Source organism: Oreochromis aureus, linkage group 7, assembly GCF_013358895.1.
Source record: "Oreochromis aureus strain Israel breed Guangdong linkage group 7, ZZ_aureus, whole genome shotgun sequence".
Classification (NCBI taxonomy): domain Eukaryota; kingdom Metazoa; phylum Chordata; class Actinopteri; order Cichliformes; family Cichlidae; genus Oreochromis; species Oreochromis aureus.
In genome coordinates, this window is record NC_052948.1 from 57,207,474 (window position 1) to 57,226,795 (window position 19,322).

At 38.0% G+C, this 19,322-nt stretch overlaps 1 protein-coding gene across 1 annotated transcript in view; it reads left to right on the forward strand.

The window, feature by feature from the left end:
* slc12a2 (solute carrier family 12 member 2) overlaps positions 1–18,557 on the forward strand; it is a 60,871-nt gene extending 42,314 nt beyond the window's left edge. The window contains exons 18-27 of the mRNA XM_031751333.2: positions 125–231; positions 3,079–3,158; positions 3,839–3,982; positions 5,615–5,662; positions 6,459–6,581; positions 9,031–9,142; positions 12,228–12,314; positions 12,930–13,065; positions 13,391–13,458; positions 14,823–18,557. Of these exons, the coding sequence (XP_031607193.1) occupies positions 125–231; positions 3,079–3,158; positions 3,839–3,982; positions 5,615–5,662; positions 6,459–6,581; positions 9,031–9,142; positions 12,228–12,314; positions 12,930–13,065; positions 13,391–13,458; positions 14,823–14,958 (1,041 nt within the window). The 3' untranslated portion in view covers positions 14,959–18,557. The remainder of the gene's footprint in view (positions 1–124; positions 232–3,078; positions 3,159–3,838; positions 3,983–5,614; positions 5,663–6,458; positions 6,582–9,030; positions 9,143–12,227; positions 12,315–12,929; positions 13,066–13,390; positions 13,459–14,822) is intronic.
* The last annotated feature ends 765 nt before the right edge of the window (positions 18,558–19,322 follow it).

Below are 19,322 nucleotides of genomic sequence, written 5' to 3' on the forward strand. Positions count from 1 at the left end.
TAAAACTGTATGGACTGAACTGTTTTTATTTCCTGCTCCACACTCATAGTTTTGCTTATTCTTTGGAAATGAGCCACATTTAAGAAATGATTAATCTGTTATTCCTATTTCTGGTCCAATCAAGGCTGCTGGTCTTGGCCGCCTCAAGCCAAACACCCTTGTTCTGGGCTTCAAGAATGACTGGAGGGATGGGGACATGATGAATGTGGAGACTTACATCAGCATGATCCAGTAAGTAGAATAATCCAAAGAGAAGAAAAAAATTATATAAAAGAACAAACACTCTTTCTTTTCTTTCAGCAAGTCTTCACTGTGTTCGATGGTACATCCAATGCTGTGGAAAATTTATACCCTTCTTATGAAGAAATATTTTCAATACTGAGTTCACTTTGTTGCTTTGTAAGCGCTCTATAAACCATGAATTTGCTTTAGTACGCAACTGGATGAATGTCAGGAAACTCCTACTAGGATAGCTGGATGTTACATAGGGCTAATCAGTCTCTGTAATTGTTGGCAGGTGTGTACCCAAGAAGACTGACTGCTGTGATTAAATCAAAAAGGTGCTTCAACAATTTTGTTGTTGACACTAATAAACTAATATTTCATAGTTTAATGGTGTGCACACATATGCAACCACCCTAACAGATTTATTAATTTTTCAGTGGTATAGGTTCTAGGTAACATAAAAGGTACAATTGGTCCATTCTGGAAGCTGCCAAGTTCTCTCACATATTTGAATTCAGTGGCTGGGAAGGATGTCTCTCTTACAACTAATCCTGTTTTGTGCATGTCGGCAAACGCTTAGTACCCCAAACATGGAGGCCAGGAGAACTCATAGGCATTTGCGTGCTGTCAGCAGGGCCATTAGAGCAGCTCGTTATAAGCTAACATTTTGCCAGATAGTTTTGGGCTCGAGTGTCGTAAAAATCACACTTTTCCTTAAACAGTTTGATTACACTTTCACAGGGTATGATGGTTCATTCTTTAGGAATCTGAGTCCAGCAATGTTGGATCCACTTCAGAGAAAGTTTCACTAACACCCACTCATATCCTTGGCTGTTTGACCTCAGGAAATCACATGATAGGGTGGGGCTAGGTTTCACAGTGGGTTCACCCGAAACCTTGGCTGATTGTGACTCACACCTGTTTTCACACCTTGGCTCGTGTGATTCGGAAGAGGATCAATAGGGAGTCCATGACCCCCTTGGGGGACACTCCTATAGGGCTTAAATAAAAAATCTGGGCCTCTCCACCAGTTGCTCATAGAACTGAAGAAGCTTCTCGGATGAGAGGTGAAACGTCTTCAAGAAAATTAAAGAAGTCCAGATGCTTTTCTTTCCAAGCTCCTTAGACTACGATGACCTGGATGACTGAGAAGCTTCACAGACATGTTTCATTAACACCAGCCAATAACAACTAACAGAGTCTAACAGTAGCTCACAGCAGCAAAAACAGCTTACCAACAGAAAAACTAAGGATATCCTTAACAACTCATCTCATTCCCACAAAATTGATTCTGTTGATCTGGACGTAGTGTTTTCAGTGGGAGAAACGTTTCGTCGCTCATCCAAGTGACTTCAGTCTCAGCTAACTGCAGGTTTCCCCAATATTATAAACGGTACATTTGCATAATGCCTGAAACTAGTACCACTGATGATTAATGGGCTGTGAGGTCAGTTTCATGATCATTAATATGCAAATTGTCATTAACCTTGATGATCATGAGTATTATTCACAGAGAGTTGGGGAATGGCTTCAATCACAGCATTGTAAGATGACAAAAGATGTACCCTTAGGCCCCCTCCTTGATTCAGAGATAGTCTTTCCCTTTTCACGTAAATGGCCTCCTTGACTCCACGCTCAAACCAGCGTTCATCTCTGTCCATGATGTGTACATCCTCATCACTGAAAGAGTGTCTAGGTGTAAATAGACTGCAGAGTCCTGGCCTGATGAGTTAGCTCCTCTGTGTTGTCCCAATCCCCTTAGGTTGTTTGGTTTCCCCGATGTATAAATCATAGCAATCCTTTTGGCACTGAACAGCGTACACTATGTTACTCTGTTTATGCAGTTTGACCCCATCCTTGGGATGGACCCATTTTTGGCACAGCGGGTTTTGGGGTTTTAAAACCACAGAGACACAATGATTAGAGGAAATGCATCTCAGCTGTCTCATACTGTTTCTATACAACTGCTGTGTACTCTATACAACAGTTGTCTTTCTCTCTTGGATTGCTTGAAGCATTCTTTAGGTGTCTTCCCAGCTTTGACAAATGTCCAGGATGCATCTCTCTTTCTTACAAGGTTGTGATAGGAGCCATTCCCCAAATCTCTGTGAATGGCCATTGAATAACATTCATGACAGTTTGCATATTAATGATCATGAAACTGACCACGGTCCATTGCTAGTCAGTGGTGTTAGTTTCAGTCATTATGCAGATGTACATTTTGTAATATTGGGAAACCTGCAGTCAGCTCAGACTGAAGAAGTCACTTGCATGAGTGACAAAATGTTTCTCCCACTGAAAACGCTAGAAAACAATTCCAGATAAACAGAATCAGTTGTTTTTGATATTATTCAAATATGTTAAAATATAATGTATACAAAAACTTCTTTTTATATAAACAGTAGTAGAAACACGCTAGCCATTATGGGATACAGTGTAATTGTCATGTTTTTGATCTTTTTGATCTCCCTTGGATTAAAACAAGTCCATGAGTAATCTGTTGTCCTGTTGAACTCTAAAGCAGTCATGTGAGACCTGAGGTGAATGGGTTCTTCATTGTAATGTGAGGATTATAGCATTAGAGCTGAATGTCAGAGATTGTTCAGTCCGATAGTATTAAAATCAAAGCTAATACGCTTAAAAATTTGCCCTTTATTTTCCATTGTATGTTGCTCAGTGCAATACAAGAGTACAACCTGTGGCATTGAGAAAGATGTTTGAGTCTTGTTGTGTGCTTGTTTATCTTTTTTCTTAAATACTCTGTGGGTTTCTTACTGTCTTTGTTTAGTTTAGGGCAAATTGCTTCAGTCCACTGTTAATGGGAACCATTTTTTTCTCCCCCTTCCTTTGAAGTGATGCCTTTGACTTCCAGTTTGGTGCTGTTATCCTGCGACTGAAAGAGGGGCTGGATGTCTCCCATATCCAAGGGCAAGGTACCAAACACATGCAGAGTTGTATGTAGTAGTATTACACTGTAGTAGTACATATGTAGCATCAGCTTATATTACATACAGATAAATTAAATTAAATATAGCTGAGTGTTTTTCCAGTATTGTCACATAACATCGCATAAATCAACTTATAATTAATGGCATTACTTATTCTCCTCCTATTTCCTCCTTCTTCCATCCGCTTATCAGTCTTAAGATATTTTCGAGCAGAGATTGACGTTTTAATCTGTATGAACTGATGTGTTCGGTTCACAATGTTCACCTTCACAATACTAAGCATGAAAACTTACAAGTGGAAAAAATGATAGTTTTTCACAGATTGAGGTGACATCTGGTTTTGTCTGACCAAAAGTCCCAGCACAGTGGTACACAATGTGTAATAAACTGTCTATTTTACTGACAGTAAGCGTTGTGTGGTAAATTAAACTCATCAAATCCACATCATTGAGCAGCTCCAAACAAATATTTGACATTTTTGGTTCAAGAACAACTTGCAGGTTGGCAACCTTAGTAAATAAATGTATAGAAATGTAATGATTAGATTTTCCACGAATTAAAAAAAACCTGATCATAACATAGCTGTAGTAATTAATTATTTATGTGGACTAGCTTTGTATATTATGTATATTTCTAATTCCCCCTCCCCTTTAATTTTCTGCCAGATGAGTCGCTGTCCTCGCAGGAAAAGCCATCAGGGATGAAAGACGTGATCGTTTCCATAGACACCAGCAAAGACTCTGATGCAGATTCCTCTAAGCCATCCTCTAAGGCCACCAGCCTCCAGAACAGCCCAGCAGTCCAGAAAGGTTAGCTATCATCAGTATGACTACATAAAATTCTTCCCTGTAATCCAGGTGCAGTAGTGTTTACATTGATGTCTATGTTTGTATTTTTGGTTTTGCATTGCAAGCCTTATGTTTTTTTCTAGATTCCTCATGTCACTATTTAAGTTTTCTTCTTTCAGTGGCCTTCCTTTTTCTGCATACACATGCATACATACATACATACATATGCACTGCCCTGAAAGGGAGTCACCACAGAGACTCACAGCCACAGCTTTCCCACTGTGCATATGTTTTGGCCTGTGTACATGTGTCCCTGTTAGTGTATGAGAGAGAGACTCAGCTCAGACAGGCATACAATTGTTCCCAGATTGGAGGAGTAATGAACGTTCCCAGTTGCAGCCTGAGCACTAGGCTACTTTCAACCTGGCTGAATGAAGGCTGTTTGGGTTTTTTTTTTTTTGGGGGGGTTTATAAAGAAGCGTAGAGAGATGACAAAAATCTGTCTGCTCTTTTGCTCTTTTCCCACAGCCCCCCAGCTGGTCATGGCAGATGGCTGCTTTTCCCCAACTCTAGCTCTGCTCTTGGCCTTTTCATTTTAAAAGGGTTTTTTTTTTCTTTTGGGGGGGGGGCCCACCTCAACAACCAAGTGCTCACTCATAGGGGGTTGTTGAATTGTTTAGATTGTTTCTAATACTGGAGAGTCTGTAGCTATATAGTATAGTGCCTTGAACTGGTATTGGGTTCTCATTGCCACAAATATATTAAGTATTAGATAGCATATATTATAGTATCTAAGTATTAGTTGATACTAGTAGTCGTCGTAGTAGTAATAGTATAGAGAAAAACACATAAAGTTGAACTAATTAGTAATAGTTCATGATTAAGCCTTTACTACCTTATTGTTCATGAAAGATTCGAAGCAAGTTTAAAATTTTTGTAGGAATTCAAAGACAAAATACAGCAAATGTTGTATTTTTTGTTTTGTAGATTTTTCTCTAGCAAAATAAAGAGCTTATAAAAGGATTGTTGAAGTATCTGATTGGTAAACAGTGTTTTAGGAATTGGATTAGAAATTGTTGAGGTATACAAAATAACAACACACTGGTCTGGTAAAGGTTGCTTTGGTTTGGGTAATCCTTTGATTTGCTGCCAAAGCATGAACCCGTGCTGTCATTCGTACAGTTTTTGCCCAGTTCCCCTCCTCTCATCAGATTCCATTTCCATCCTAAGGTAATCCACTCCTGGCAGGAAGTTTCCATTCGATGCAGTTTCAGTGAAGAGTTTGGGGAATGGGAACTGATTCATGTGTTGTATGTTCATGACGGTTCCTTACCAAAGGCCACTCGAAGCCACTTTGATGTAACCAGACAGTCTCGGCTCACTGCTGATGGTTTTGTTCATGTTGGATATTAGAAATTTCTAGAACTCAGGGGGTGAAAGGTTGAGCTGTGTGTTTATTAGTGTCACTAGAGATTTCAGTGTCTGTTTGTCTCCCACTGTGGGAGGTTACAATTAACTGCCTCTCAAACAGCTTTAGATTCTTCCTCTGGTGTCCCCTGACGTACTTAACTTTATCTTGCTACATCACATGTCAAGGCAACATTTCACCTTAACTATAATTTTTGTTTTCTCTCCTTTTGTCTCAATTCCCAGATGATGAAGATGATGGCAAAGCTACAACTCAGCCCCTGTTGAAAAAAGGCAGGAGATCCACTTCATTTAGTTGCCTTAAATCTTTCCCCTTCTTTCCATTTTGATCTCTTAGTATCTTTTCTGAGCTCCTATGCTTTAAGTGCCGCTATGCTCCCCTCATTTCTGCCACCATGTTTTTCGCACTATATTTTGAATCCCTCTTCTACTAACATACTGTCTGCACCCTGCTGTCTCCCTTTCCCTCTGTTCCTTCTTTCTGGCCTGCTAGGTCCTTGGCTTTGGGATATAATATGTCTCTTTCTCATGCTTTTCTCTTAGTCCCTAGCGTGAGCCATCTCTAAAGCTGTACTGTATATGATGGTGCCTTTAACTCTGTTTTTCAGTAGGTAGCCGTGTGTGTGTGTGTGTTCCAACATTTCTGTTTTCTCCAAGCTGTCTTCAGTCTCTCACCTGCTTTTCTTGCCACATTCTGGAGCTGACTAATTTGCCTTAAGCTTTCTTCTTAGGATGGAAACTGCTCTCCTGTGTTCACATTTCCATTTGTTTGGTTTTTAGTAGTAATGTTTTTTTATTCTGTGCCTATATCACTTAAAACTTGTAAATAATAAAATTAAAGTAATTTATTTTCGAATGAAATGTCACACTATACTTACAAGCAATAAACAGAATTCTACTGTATACTTCATTTTCAGTTATGGACATGTATATGATGAATATACATGTCCATAACTGACATATGCGTCCTCCTTGAGCTACACTTCTACCAAGCACAAAATTATTAGTTTTATTATGACTTATTAATGAGATTTGCTTTTATTTTTTGTTGTGGTGTGCGTCCCCGCAGACAAGAAGAGCCCGACAGTCCCTCTGAATGTGTCTGACCAGAGGCTGCTAGAGGCCAGCCAACAGTTCCAGAAGAAACAGGGGAAGGGCACAGTGGATGTCTGGTGGCTGTTTGATGATGGAGGTGATTGTTAGTTATTTTATTGTGAGACCGTTATTGATCTCAAAATTCCATTTATTTGGTCTGTTATTAAAATACTGTCATATTGAACAGGTTCATAAGTTTTGACATATTCTGTTACTTATTTACTGAACCATATACTAGTTTAGTTTAGTTTTTTTTTTTTTTTTTTTTTTTTGCCTGCATCAGTTGGACATGCAATATACTCACATTTACTTTTAGGGCTGGGTTATATGAGGAAAATCTAATATCACAATATTTTTTGGGCTATATCACGATAAACGATAAATCTCACGATATGTTTAAATAACCTCCAAAAACAAATTTTATTTTCAACCGTATAGTGTGTAAAATTGCACTTGTATACTCATTTAAATCGACCAATTAATATTTTTTCTACTTTGAATACAAAAAATCTGAATGAATTGCAATGTTTTAACCATTTTCTAACCATCAGTTGCAATACTGTGACAATAAGTCTTTTTCTGTGGTCAACATGAGACCAAACAAAAGATCATAGCAACAAAAAAGTCCAAGCATTCATGAGACACTCACACACCACTCTCTCTGAGGTAATTACATTACTAGACTCTTTCTCAAGAGTTTCAGATTATTCAATAAACTAAACTATTTTGGTATTAATCTCTCTCTGAAGCTTGCAGACTCTGAATCATCTATTTCTAAATTCTTTTGAAAAGATAAACCCACACGTGTTAGCTGAAACACGCCTACAAAGGACGAGGATAAAAGGACGTGGCTCCACCTCTGTAAAGATGTGACCAGGGCCAGCGGGAGATCTGCCTAACTTTCAACACTACTGCTTAGCCAATAGGCTACAATTAATCTCAGGATGGTTAAAACATACCCTCTTGGCCCTGGCTAAATATAAAACAGCCACTATGCAACAATATCTCTGACCTACCATTCATTAGCTCAAACAACAAACGACAGTTATGCTTTAAGAGCATCAATATCAGCTACTCTCTGACAGCATGGTGGGAGTTTCTAAAATGACTGAGTCTTCATTAATCCCATGGAAACGTAGGGCAGGTGCTCAGTATTTGTATATGTGTGCATGAGGGTGGGAATGCATGCTTTTGTCTGTGTCTGTGTGTCAGGTCAGGTCTTGGACTCAACCTCTCTTGGAACATCTCAGGGCCCCCCATCTCCATCTCCCCCCACCACACCGGTGCATTGGTGGTTCTCAGTGTCTGGGGCTGGGTGCTTGGGTGTGTACTGGCTCACTCCTGGCCCCCCCTGGCTCTGTCGGGCCCATTCCAGGGTGTGGGGGGCCCTCGGATCTCAGGTCTCTGGGCCCGGGCTTGGTCTGCTTTGTCATAGCCGTTGGAGCCTGTGAGCTCGTTGTTGTGCCCTCGTCGTTGCAGGCTCTTCACTGCAAGCTTTATTTAAAAAGAAAAAAAAAAAAAAACATGCTTCATGGGGAGAAAAAAAACAGAACTTTAGTAATTTTACTAATGAGTAAAATTACATCCTATGTATACTACACATCCTATGTTCTGTTTCTTAAAGAAAATGCGTTGCTTAGCAAACATTCCTATGCAAGTAAGAGTTTGCAGTGGCTCCACCTCTGTAAAGATGTGACCAGGGCCAGCGGGAGAACTCTTGCTTTTAACACCAGCTGATGAGTGTCACTTCAGATCTGGCTCATCAACATCATTATGACATTAAGTGTCTTCAGCACTAAAACGTGCAGATACAACTGTTGACAGCATATGCAGTAGATCCTAAAAGTACTCAGGCCTCTACAATTCTGGCACCTATAAGTTTCACATTAAGTGTCAAAGCATTATATTGAAATTGCTGACTTTTTCTGTAATGTTCAGCCTGAAATATGTATTTTTAAGCCCCAAAGAACATCAGTGAAGATAATAGTTCTGATTATATTTGTACTGAGAAAGCGTCATGGGGATGAGCAGAAACAAGTAAAGCCATATTTGGTATGTTTTACATTCCTATTGATACGCAAAGGCAGACTCTTACACACAAAAACACATAGACAGTATGTTCTGACAGGATCTGTCATTTTCACACTTCCCAATCATTATAAATCAGGATTGAATTCATTTTGGTAGCATCATGTTGCATTTGCATTTTGAAGTGACAGATTCAACAACTGCTCATCTCAAACATGCTAGCAAAATTTGTTTGTGAACTTGTTTTTTTTGTTTGTTTGTTTGTTTGTTTGTTTGTTTTTTGTTTCTGAGAAAGAGAAAAAACATTGGGCCGTTACGTTGTTTTCTGTTTGAATTTAATTTGACTCTGTTTAAAGCAAAAGGGATCATGAATCTGTTGCTGCAGCAGTGAGTGCTGTCTGTAGAAAGTCCAAAGGTCTGAGGTTTTGACTTGAGCTTTAGACTGTACAGATGTTAAATGTTTGTGTCACTAAAGTTGTATATTGAGCAGTTTGGTTTTTTTTATGTTTTCCATCTAGGTCTGACTCTGCTGATCCCCTACCTTCTTACCAATAAGAAGCGGTGGAAGGAATGTAAGATCCGTGTTTTCATTGGAGGCAAGATCAACAGGATTGATCACGACCGCAGAGCGTAAGTACTGTACAGTCTTTCGGTCAGTTTTGTCAAGACTGGAGATTACTGTACGTGACTGTACAAAGGAATGAGTGTCTACCCTATGAAGTCTTTTATTGAGCCTTTGAAATCAAAATGATACTACCAAAACCCAGCACTCCAAAAAATGTAAACAAAACCAAACTACCTAAAATAATAACTTTCTAATATTTTAGTCTTTGCCTTTTAAAATTTAATTTAATTTGTGTGTGTGTGTGTGTGTGTGTGTGTGTGTGTGTGTGTGTGTGTGTGTGTGTGTGTGTGTGTGTGTGTGTGTGTGTGTGTGTGTGTGTGTGTGTGTGTGTGTGTGTGTGTGTGTGTGTGTGTGTGTGTGTGTGTGTGTGTGTGTGTGTGTGTGTGTGTGTGTTCCTGTCTAGCTATCTTTGTGAGGACCAAAATCTGCATTCTATTATACTTGTGAGAACCAGCAGTCACATGTGAGGACACACAACCCGGTCCTCACATTTTTGAAGGCATTTAAAGCCATTTTTGAGGCTCAAAATGGGGTTTTAGTGTCAGGGTTACATTTAGGTTATGGTTAGGTTTAGGATAAGGGTTAGGCATTCATTTTTAATGGTTAGGGGCTAGGGAAACCATTATGTCAATGAGGGTCCTCACTAAGATAGCTGAACGTGTGTGTGTGTGGGGGGGGGGGGAGTAGTAACATTTCCTGGGGGCACAGCAAATGTGCGCGTTTAACCTTATTGCACAAGGGGATTAGTTATGATTTGATGACTTTCAAACTCATTCACCTGACTATACAATTTAATTAGTTCTGAGTGGATCTCTTCTTTCGGGCAGGGTTAGGGTTAGGGTTAGTGGACACCCAAGCTTTTGAATGTGGTAACTCGAGAACGAAGCAATGTAGGAGTTTGAAGTTGATACCATAGGTGTATCTACTGAAAATCCAGACAAGTTTGAATCTCAGTGACCTTGACCTTAGGGTCAAGGTCAAGTTTTCTGAAAACCTTGTGAATGCCATAACTAGGATCTTAAATAGATTTATAATAAGTTCATGAGTTTGGCCTTCAGGTCAGGGGTCAGAGGTTTTCTGAAAATTTTGCGAATGTGACAACTTGAACAAGGAGACGTACGATTTTGAAATTCGCACCATAGGTACATTTATCAAGAGGCTGAGGGCGACCACTGGCCATCACCAGAATTTTTATTTGTTGATAAAAGTCTCAAGTGTCATAGTTATTGTCAAAAAAAGATTTTCATTGACCAAAAACTACGACGACAATTATTGGTCAATGAAATAAACACTGTTGCAGACATAAGGAAGCTGTGCGTTAGCATGCATGCTGTGCAGTTAGCAGAAAACACAGTGCAGGTATATCTTTCCTTTCAGCACCACTCTCACACATTTATTTATAACAAATGGATGTATCCAAATACTAGATGTCTTAAGATGCATTTTATATGCACAAAGTACTAACCCTGACTGTTTCTGTACATTATTATAAATGTCACTATTCATTTGAAGGCTGACATCTCTCCAGGTTAATATAAGCGCATACAACGTAAAATGTACACATAATGTATATTGCAGCATTCAACACTGCATGTTTTTGACCATAAATAGGGAAAAATTCACACAAAGCTCATATTAGTTATTAAATATTATTTGTAGTAATAAAAAAAAAAAAAATCAACTAAGAAGTTGACCTGCTACATATAAATAATAAATTTGCCTTTGTACTTGCTGTGTGGGTGTATGCATGCATGCATGTGTGTGGGTGCTCGAAAGGAGCCATACCCACATTTTCTTAAATGGATTGAATTTTGTAGGTGCTAACATTAAATGTATCTTAGTAAATATGCCTAATTTATTATATGTGCTTACAAAAATTGCTCATCCTGCAGACAGACTCCACCTCCTCTGACTTGTCTTTGTTATCCTCTTAAAAAATTGACAACTGCTACAGGTTGTGGTTAGTGGATTTTCAGTTGCAGCAGATCTCCAGTGCAGAACAAGGTATACCGATGCCAGCTCAAGTCCACAGTGCTAGAGTTAGTCCATCTGTTGTGGAATGAGAGAGTGGAGAAGCAGCTGAATGAAACTGATGGCAGAGAGCTGGCCAGTAGGGAAAACACAGGAACAAAAAGGTCATGGTTGACAGATTAGCAGGCACAGAACAGTCAGTCTGAATTCAGTAAAGTTTCAAATTGGTGAAGAAAATGGGACTGAGTTCATTCTCAAGTTATTCTCTGGGAATGATGTGAATATATCCCTTACCCCCATCCCTCCTGCCAAAGAAGTCAACACAATTTTGAGAATGTGCCACTCATTGTTCTGCTTTTGTCATATGAAATTATCTGGGTGTAGAAGCTTTCATGTTTGCGTGACTACAAAACTATCAACAGTCTGTTTCAACAGACATCTGACATTTCAACATGTTCCTGTCTAACTTTATCTCTTACCAATAGACCGAAAGTAAAGCCTGCTTCCAGCCAAGGCTAAATTTCAACTGCTGTTTCGTACACCCTTTAAATGGATCATTTTACTCTTAAATGATCAATGAAAATGGGAAATATTTCTGTAAACACGGAAAAAGTATAAAGCTTGTTCCTTTTTTTTTTTTTTTCCTCCAAAGCTGGGAGTGCTGCCTGCACCTCCTGCTGGAAAGCAGCTGAACTAAAGATTTGAGACTAAACTAAAACAGTGAGGTTGGGCTAAGAAAAAAATAAAACATATATTTGTTAAAGTAAATGAATAAATACTTGGGACTGGCACTGGAAACATGATAGTCACGTAGCCAACACAATAATAAAGAGCTTGAACACGTAGTGCTGTAGCCCACAACACATAGCAGATGATGCTCTCCGGCACCAAGTGTTTGAAACTAAAGCTAAAGGAAATTATTCTCATAGACAGAATTCCACATTATAAACCCTGTACCACCCGCTAGTGTTCAGAGTTATTGAAAGCGGCTTCCTGTGGCTTTCAGGATGACTCGGTACACATGTATCCATCCAGAGCTTCTTAGACTGCACATGTTTAGTTTAACAGCTTATTTATATTATTGATCCTACTTCTCTGTTTTTGATATTCCCGTTACAGGATGGCTACTCTGCTGAGCAAGTTCAGGATAGACTTTTCGGACATTACTGTCCTTGGAGACATCAACACCAAGCCCAAAAAGGAGCAGTAAGTCCACTTTGTTAAGCTTCACACTTTGAACATCCTCCACAATTGTTAACGTGCATTATGTCACACATTCAGTATCTAAAGTGCCTCGAGGCAACTGTTGTTGGCTCTATTTGGCACTGTATAAAGAAAAGAAAACTAACCGTTTTACTTATATGACCATTTGAAATTCAATGTTCAGCTTGAGGACATTAAGCTGTGCTGAAAAGCAAACAACTGGCGCCCTCATGTGGTCTGTGTTTAAAAACAAGACTGCTGGAAAGATGTGTGGCTTTGAGACCATGTTGATTTGGTTTGAACAAATGATGATTTTTAACAAGGGAACATTTTCTTAACATTAATAAATCTGTAGACTTTTTAAGAAAATATCACAAACTAGCCCAGATCCAGATATCTGCCTGGGTCTCAAGATTTAGTTTTTCCAAGCTTTTCTACATTAGTAATTTCATTTTTATTCATAACATCCATTTGTGTTCATTTCTTTGGTGGGATGATTTTGAAAATTCAATTTATTTCAATTTTATTTATATAGTCCCTTATCACAACAGTTGCCTCAAAGCTTTGTGTAGTTACCTGTTTTACATGAGGATTAACCATGAAGCTGTTGTGACGCAGCATGACAGCCTTCGAGGAGATGATTGAGCCTTATCGGCTGAAAGAAGATGATATGGAGCAGGAGGCAGCTGAGAGGCTGAAGAACAGTGAACCATGGAGGATCACTGACAACGAGCTGGAGCTATATCGTGCCAAGGTCACAAGAATTCACTGCATACTCCATTTACATGCGTCTTTAATCTCATAAGATGAAATTCTTGAGCCAGAGTCAGTCAGTTCCATATGACTGCCTGTTATTCCTAAACCTTTCCATGATGACAGAAATTCAGGGTTCAGAGGGATTCATTCTTTGATCCTCTGCAGCCTTATTTAATTGTTCTGTAAGGAGAGTGGAAGCAGTTCAGTGTAGCTTATACTGTGAGCGACACTGCTGCCTCGTAGTCTGTGGTGCAGTGGCTTGCGAAAATGATCTTGTTACATGATACCTGATTGCTTGATCCTGTGTTTGTCTCTCTCTTTAGACCCATCGTCAGATCAGACTCAACGAGCTGCTGAAGGAGCACTCAAGCACAGCCAACCTCATTGTTATGTAAGCTTGGGTTGGGTTGGGTGGGTGTGGGGGGTGGGTGTGTATGTGTTAAACATGACGATTAAACTTGAATGAAAATACTCGTTGTCAGCAGATTAGACATACAAACCTCTGTCTACTCACAGCAACACCAGCTGGTTATAAGCTAACATTATGCAAGCTAATGTTAGGTTCAGATGTCATAGAAGTCACACTTTTCCTCTGATAAACAGTTTGATTACATTCTCATATTATTAAACAGTTTTTCAGTAAGCCTCAGAGGCCAGCGATGTTTCACACCAAACGGCAGCTGTCGGAAGCTACCAGGAGCAAAAACAGCAGCTCGACTGACAGTTCAACTGATCTTTAACATGTTAAAGCCCAAACTGTGAAAATTCACATTTTTTGAAAATGGAGCATTTAATTTGGACAAATTAAAATACATCAATAAATTAATCTTCATTTGGATATGAGTTTTGATTGTGCAATTTCAGAAGTGAGGTGGGAACATCCCACAGGGGCTGCTGTTGTGGAGATGCTCTGACCCTCGTCTTTGGGTCGCTCAAATCTTTCCTGCTCCTTTATTCACTTGCTCCCTAATTTACCCCATCTAATAACATATGACAAGATAACTAGTGCTAAAAATTGTGGGATGAAAATGATTATTAACATTTGACCAAGTCAACAGGCAAAACTGTGATGAACCACTTGGGAAAATTAAGGGGGAAAGTTTGCTTTAGGCTGGAGGTGATAATGATTTTAACAGAGATTTGGTCACTATTTTCTGAAAAGTCCTTTGTGGGTTTTGTAACTTTTATAAAGAGGAGTGGGATTTTGATATACATTTAGTTCTTTAGTTAAAGTTAATAAAAGTTAACTTAAAGACACTTTAAAATTCATGCCTCACACTCCGCGTGAATTTTTTTTAGTTTATTTTACTCTTTATTTAGTTAATATTGCTATAATTTTTTTTTCTTCTTTTTTTTCAGTAATTGTTCTTGGTTGATTTTGTATAAGCATGTTGTGTTTAATTTAAATGCAAAACATAAAATTTATTAAAAAAAAAAGAAAAAAAAAGAAAAAAGCATTTTTAGAGAACATTTGTTCTAATGAATATAAAGCATTCGCTCAATCTTCTTATAAAAAAAAGAAAAAAAAAGACACTTTAAAACAGTCTACGCCGGACAAATGGCTTCAATATATGATGCTTCTACCTAATCCTTAAATGTGCAGTTCAGCGATGAGCTTTCATTAATTTGAATTGCAAATTCTTAAACACATATGTGTAAAGACAACCATGCTTGATTTTAGAACTTTTCTTATTGCTCCTTTTTGGTTATAGTTTCATTGCGGTCTCTCTCCTTTCTTTGCTTTTCTCTGTGCAGAAGCCTCCCATTAGCCAGGAAGGGCGCTGTGTCCAGTGCTCTCTACATGGCCTGGCTAGAGGCATTGTCCAAGGATCTGCCTCCCATCCTTCTGGTGCGTGGCAACCACCAGAGTGTCCTCACCTTCTACTCTTAAAGGGGAAAAGCCGGTGATTTAAGTCACAGCTAAAGTCTAAAGGTCCACCACATACACTCCTGAGATAGCAGAATACAAGCCAGTGATGGAAACAGTGCTGAGTAATATGAATCCAATGAAAGTGCTATTTTTTTTTGTGTAAAAGTGCTACATGTTTTGTGATGGAGGAATTTTATGTTGGGGGTGGGTGCTGGTTGTAAAGTTGCCCACTCTTTTTCCTTTCTTTCTTTCTTTCTTTCTTTCTTTCTTTCTTTCTTTCTTTCTTTCTTTCTTTCTTTCTTTCTTTCTTTCTTTCTTTCTTTTTATTCCAAGATGTCTGGGTTATTCTCTCGTTGCTCTAGTTCCTTCTGATTTCCCCATTAAAGTGTCATTTTTGTTCAAGTTGATTTCTCTCAGGCTCTCTAAACCAGGCATGCACAATATAGATGTGTTCATGATGTGGAATATATTGATGTCATACATTTTAAGTTTATCAGACCAGTTGTTGTTGTTTGCTCCAGCAATAATCACCCTGTTATGTTCTTTTCAAGTTGGGGAAAATGCTTTGCAACACCTTCTAAAGCCTTATGGATGTGCCTTCCAGTCGAATCAGATGAAACGGAATTAGAATCTCTATTCAGATTGACAATTTTAACAGAATTTCCTTCTTAGCTGTGCGGGTGAATTTAAAGTAGAATTTTATAAAGGGTGTCAATTTGAACACTCTTACAGTTTTGACCTTAATCAGCATATTTATTTGGGGCTTTGATTTTTATATTTTTCACTTTTGAGTCTTCCTTTGTAAAAGTTGCTGAATACTCATCACAACAAGATTCTTGATCTTTTAGACACAGTTTGTAGGGGAGGGGTGCATGTGGGCATAGACTTAAAGTCTCTGTCAGAAAAAATGTGAGGCTGGGTTTTTCTTTAGCCTTTTCAGGTGGATAAAATCTCTCCCTAGTAGCTGCTGATTATCAGCTTTCTTTGGTTCTGTGGCCACATGTAGTGTTATTTCGCTGTAAAGAAACTCTTCTACCCTTCAAGACGCTAGTTCAAACCTTGCCTTAATGCTAGAACTATACTATACTGTCACGATTGTCATAAGTTCTCGCTCCCTCTTAAGCCATGTCGGCTGGAGGGTTTGTGTGTAAATGCAGATAGTCCTCCATTATTAAGTCTCAGCACATATGCATCTTAATCTGCATTAGTCATTTAGCCTCACTTCATTTAGTGTGCACTTGGGGCACATCCCTGTCTTTTGGCTTAATTATTACTATTGATTTTAGGGGTGACGTGGCATCACAAAAAAGCCATACATAGACATTTTCCAGTTGTAGTGTACTGTAGAGGTCACATGTATCCCCTGTTCTACTGTGACTGTAGAGAATATTGATTAACTAGCTTCAATATGCAATAGTACAGCTGTTACTTTGGGGAGTGGTCACAGGTGTCGTCACAGACAGAAAAATAACCCTGAGCCTAAAATCAATTCATAAAACTCATTCTATTTGAGTTTTATTGAAAAAATGGACAGTAAAGTGAAAGTAACTGGTTAGTTTTCGTTAAGGTTGCAAATGTTGTTATTAAAACAGCTGAGCATAAACGGGTTGGTTGGAGTGGTTCTAGCATAGATGTTTATTTTAAGTGCATTGCCCTAAAATTAGCCATGATATTTTGAAGCCTCTGCATTGTGTTGTTAAATACAGCGGAGATGCACAAATCATTGTGGGTGGTCTCGTTATTTTGAATTAAACAGCATGGACTTTGGCTCATTATGATTATGAGTGAGAAACTACTATAAAGCAAATTAAACTTTACTATATGCAATTTAAAAGAAGAATGTGAGAGTGCTTAGGTTAGTTGAATGTACACTACACTAGTAGTACCTTTTGGTTTCCATTGTCATATGTATCATATGTTTTCTGCATATACTGCAGTTAGCACAATAGTGTTCTGTCTGTCGGCTTCATTGTGCTATTAGCGTTCATGCAGCACCATTGTCCACCACTCTGTTGTTCACATGGATTATCGCTACGTTAATAATCCATGTGTGTAATGTTTCCAGGGACTGTTGAAAGGATTCAGTACAAACATATTATATAGATCTATACTGTTGCTCACCACAATGCTAAATGTAGCCGGAATAAGTTTTAGTTATGTGAAAGTGTGGGCTAAGAAAGCACTGTAGATCATTTTGAAGGCAGTCCTACATTGTGTAACAGCCTCAAATACCAAAATTCATTCACACCACAGTTGGTGTTCATTCTAATCCAGCTGACACTGCTTTTCAAAATAAAAGACAAAACGTATCTAAAATTTGGTATTCCTGCAGCTGAGTGCATCCCTGTGCACTGTAACTTAAACAGTGAAACTAAATTATGCTTAACTCAAACTATGAAGTATGACTGAAGATTTCTGTATTAGAGCAAATATAAATTGATTTCTTGAAGACTAACTGCTAAGCAATACAATTAGTGAAACAAACTGCAGTTTTTGTTTTGTTTTGGTCTTTTTTGTTTGTTTTTTGCTGTGCATTTTGGGCAATATATAAATCTGAGATTATCAATGTGGGCTGAGATGGGGATTTGGGGGCACTATTGTGTACTATAACAAAATAAAGGAGTGTATCTTTGAGATCTCTGTTCGTTGTTGTGTTGTGAGGCATTCACTCTTGTTCTCTTGTTGGTACAGAACAACATTATTACAAACAAGAACACGGGTTAAACCATTTGTATATTTAAAAAAAAAAAATATATATTTGCTTATCTATCTATCTATATCTGTATATCTATAATTATACACACACAGTTATATACATACATAATATAAGAAACACAACACTCATGTATCAAATAGAGGGGTTCTTTTTCATGTCACATTAAATGAAACAAAAATACCTCCTATCAACGTTTTCCAGCCAGCTAATGGTGTTTGGGTGCGTTTCCCTCATTTGTCTCGATAGAGCCTAACATCTGTCTGACAAAATTACTGCATTGTCCTCAACAAATCAAATCATATGTACATGTAAGTCGAGGCATTATTTGAGTTCTCCTATGTATTGTTTGTATTCTTTGCCATATCCCATTTTCCTCTCTTATAGCAGGCATGTTGTTCCATGGGGGTGGATTCTAATATTTCAAAAATGATAAAATGGTCCTAAAATCTATTGGTGGTTGACATCGTTAAGTTTATAGTAAGTATAAACTAACATGTAAATAAACTTAATAGTATATACACATGGAACATGTTGGAAGGGTATTTATTTTAGTTCAGACTTTGCTTTTTTTTTTTTTCTTAATATTTGGAGTTTTGGTTGTAATTTGATTTGCATGTCGATGTTTTTTCTTTTGCAGTTTGTTTCCTTTTTATTTTAGCAAATTGTCTTTCTCCTTGAGTCTGTATCTGTAGCCTTTCAAAGAAGAAAAAGATATGATGACAAGCGGCTCAAACCAGTTTTCTCCTGCTTTAACTCAAACATGTAAGGCCCAGCTGGTTGAAGCAGTAATGTTTTGATACTGTTAACAGTCACAGATATGCTTTTTCTAACATTTTAACATGTATGATTACCAGTACTTTGTACATCTTTATTGCAATAAATAAACCAAATGAAATCATTAACATATGTATTCTGCATTTGTGGTTTGTAAGGCTTCTATTTAATTCAGTTTTATTCATTGTTTACTGAATTTTGCATAATGGATAAAGCTCCTAGAGTGTTAAAGTAAATCAGCAATCGGACCTGAGGAAGAAATCTTATTCAGGGGAAGAAGAAGAAAAAAACTATGACAGAGCCAGTCTAATACTGTGTTACAGCAGACAACAAATTATAGGAAAACTCTGCACACCTAAATCAATGACAACAGGTAGAGGATTTAATTTTGTTTTTGTTTGGTTTTTTTGTTGTTTTTTGGGGGGGTAGAGAAATGTATAATAAAACCTCTGCACACTGTCCCGCTTACCACTATTTTTATTCAGTTTTGGTCCATGTAACTTGCGTAAGGTAATATCAAAAATCTAATGGTAAAAAATTACACTAAAAGCGAAAATACAAAAACATGAAGAGATCAATAAATCTAAAAAATATATTTAAGCTCCTTAATATATTTATTGTAAAAGGTCTGTGGTATTAGATGGATGGGGCAGCAGAGCTCAAACACCTGTTGGTCAGGATTCATTTCAACACAGGGCATAAAGCCAACTATAGAACCCAAACAAATCTGTTCCCTGCACTATTGGAAGAAAAATACAAAAAGTTTGCCTTCTGCACCTTAAAGAAAGATAACACTTTGAGATAAAGAGTTTAAAAGCATTTATAGATTGAAATGTACAAGTACGCAGTTACATCTGTGGCTGGGCATTTATAAGTGCAGCCTCACTCTTTAATT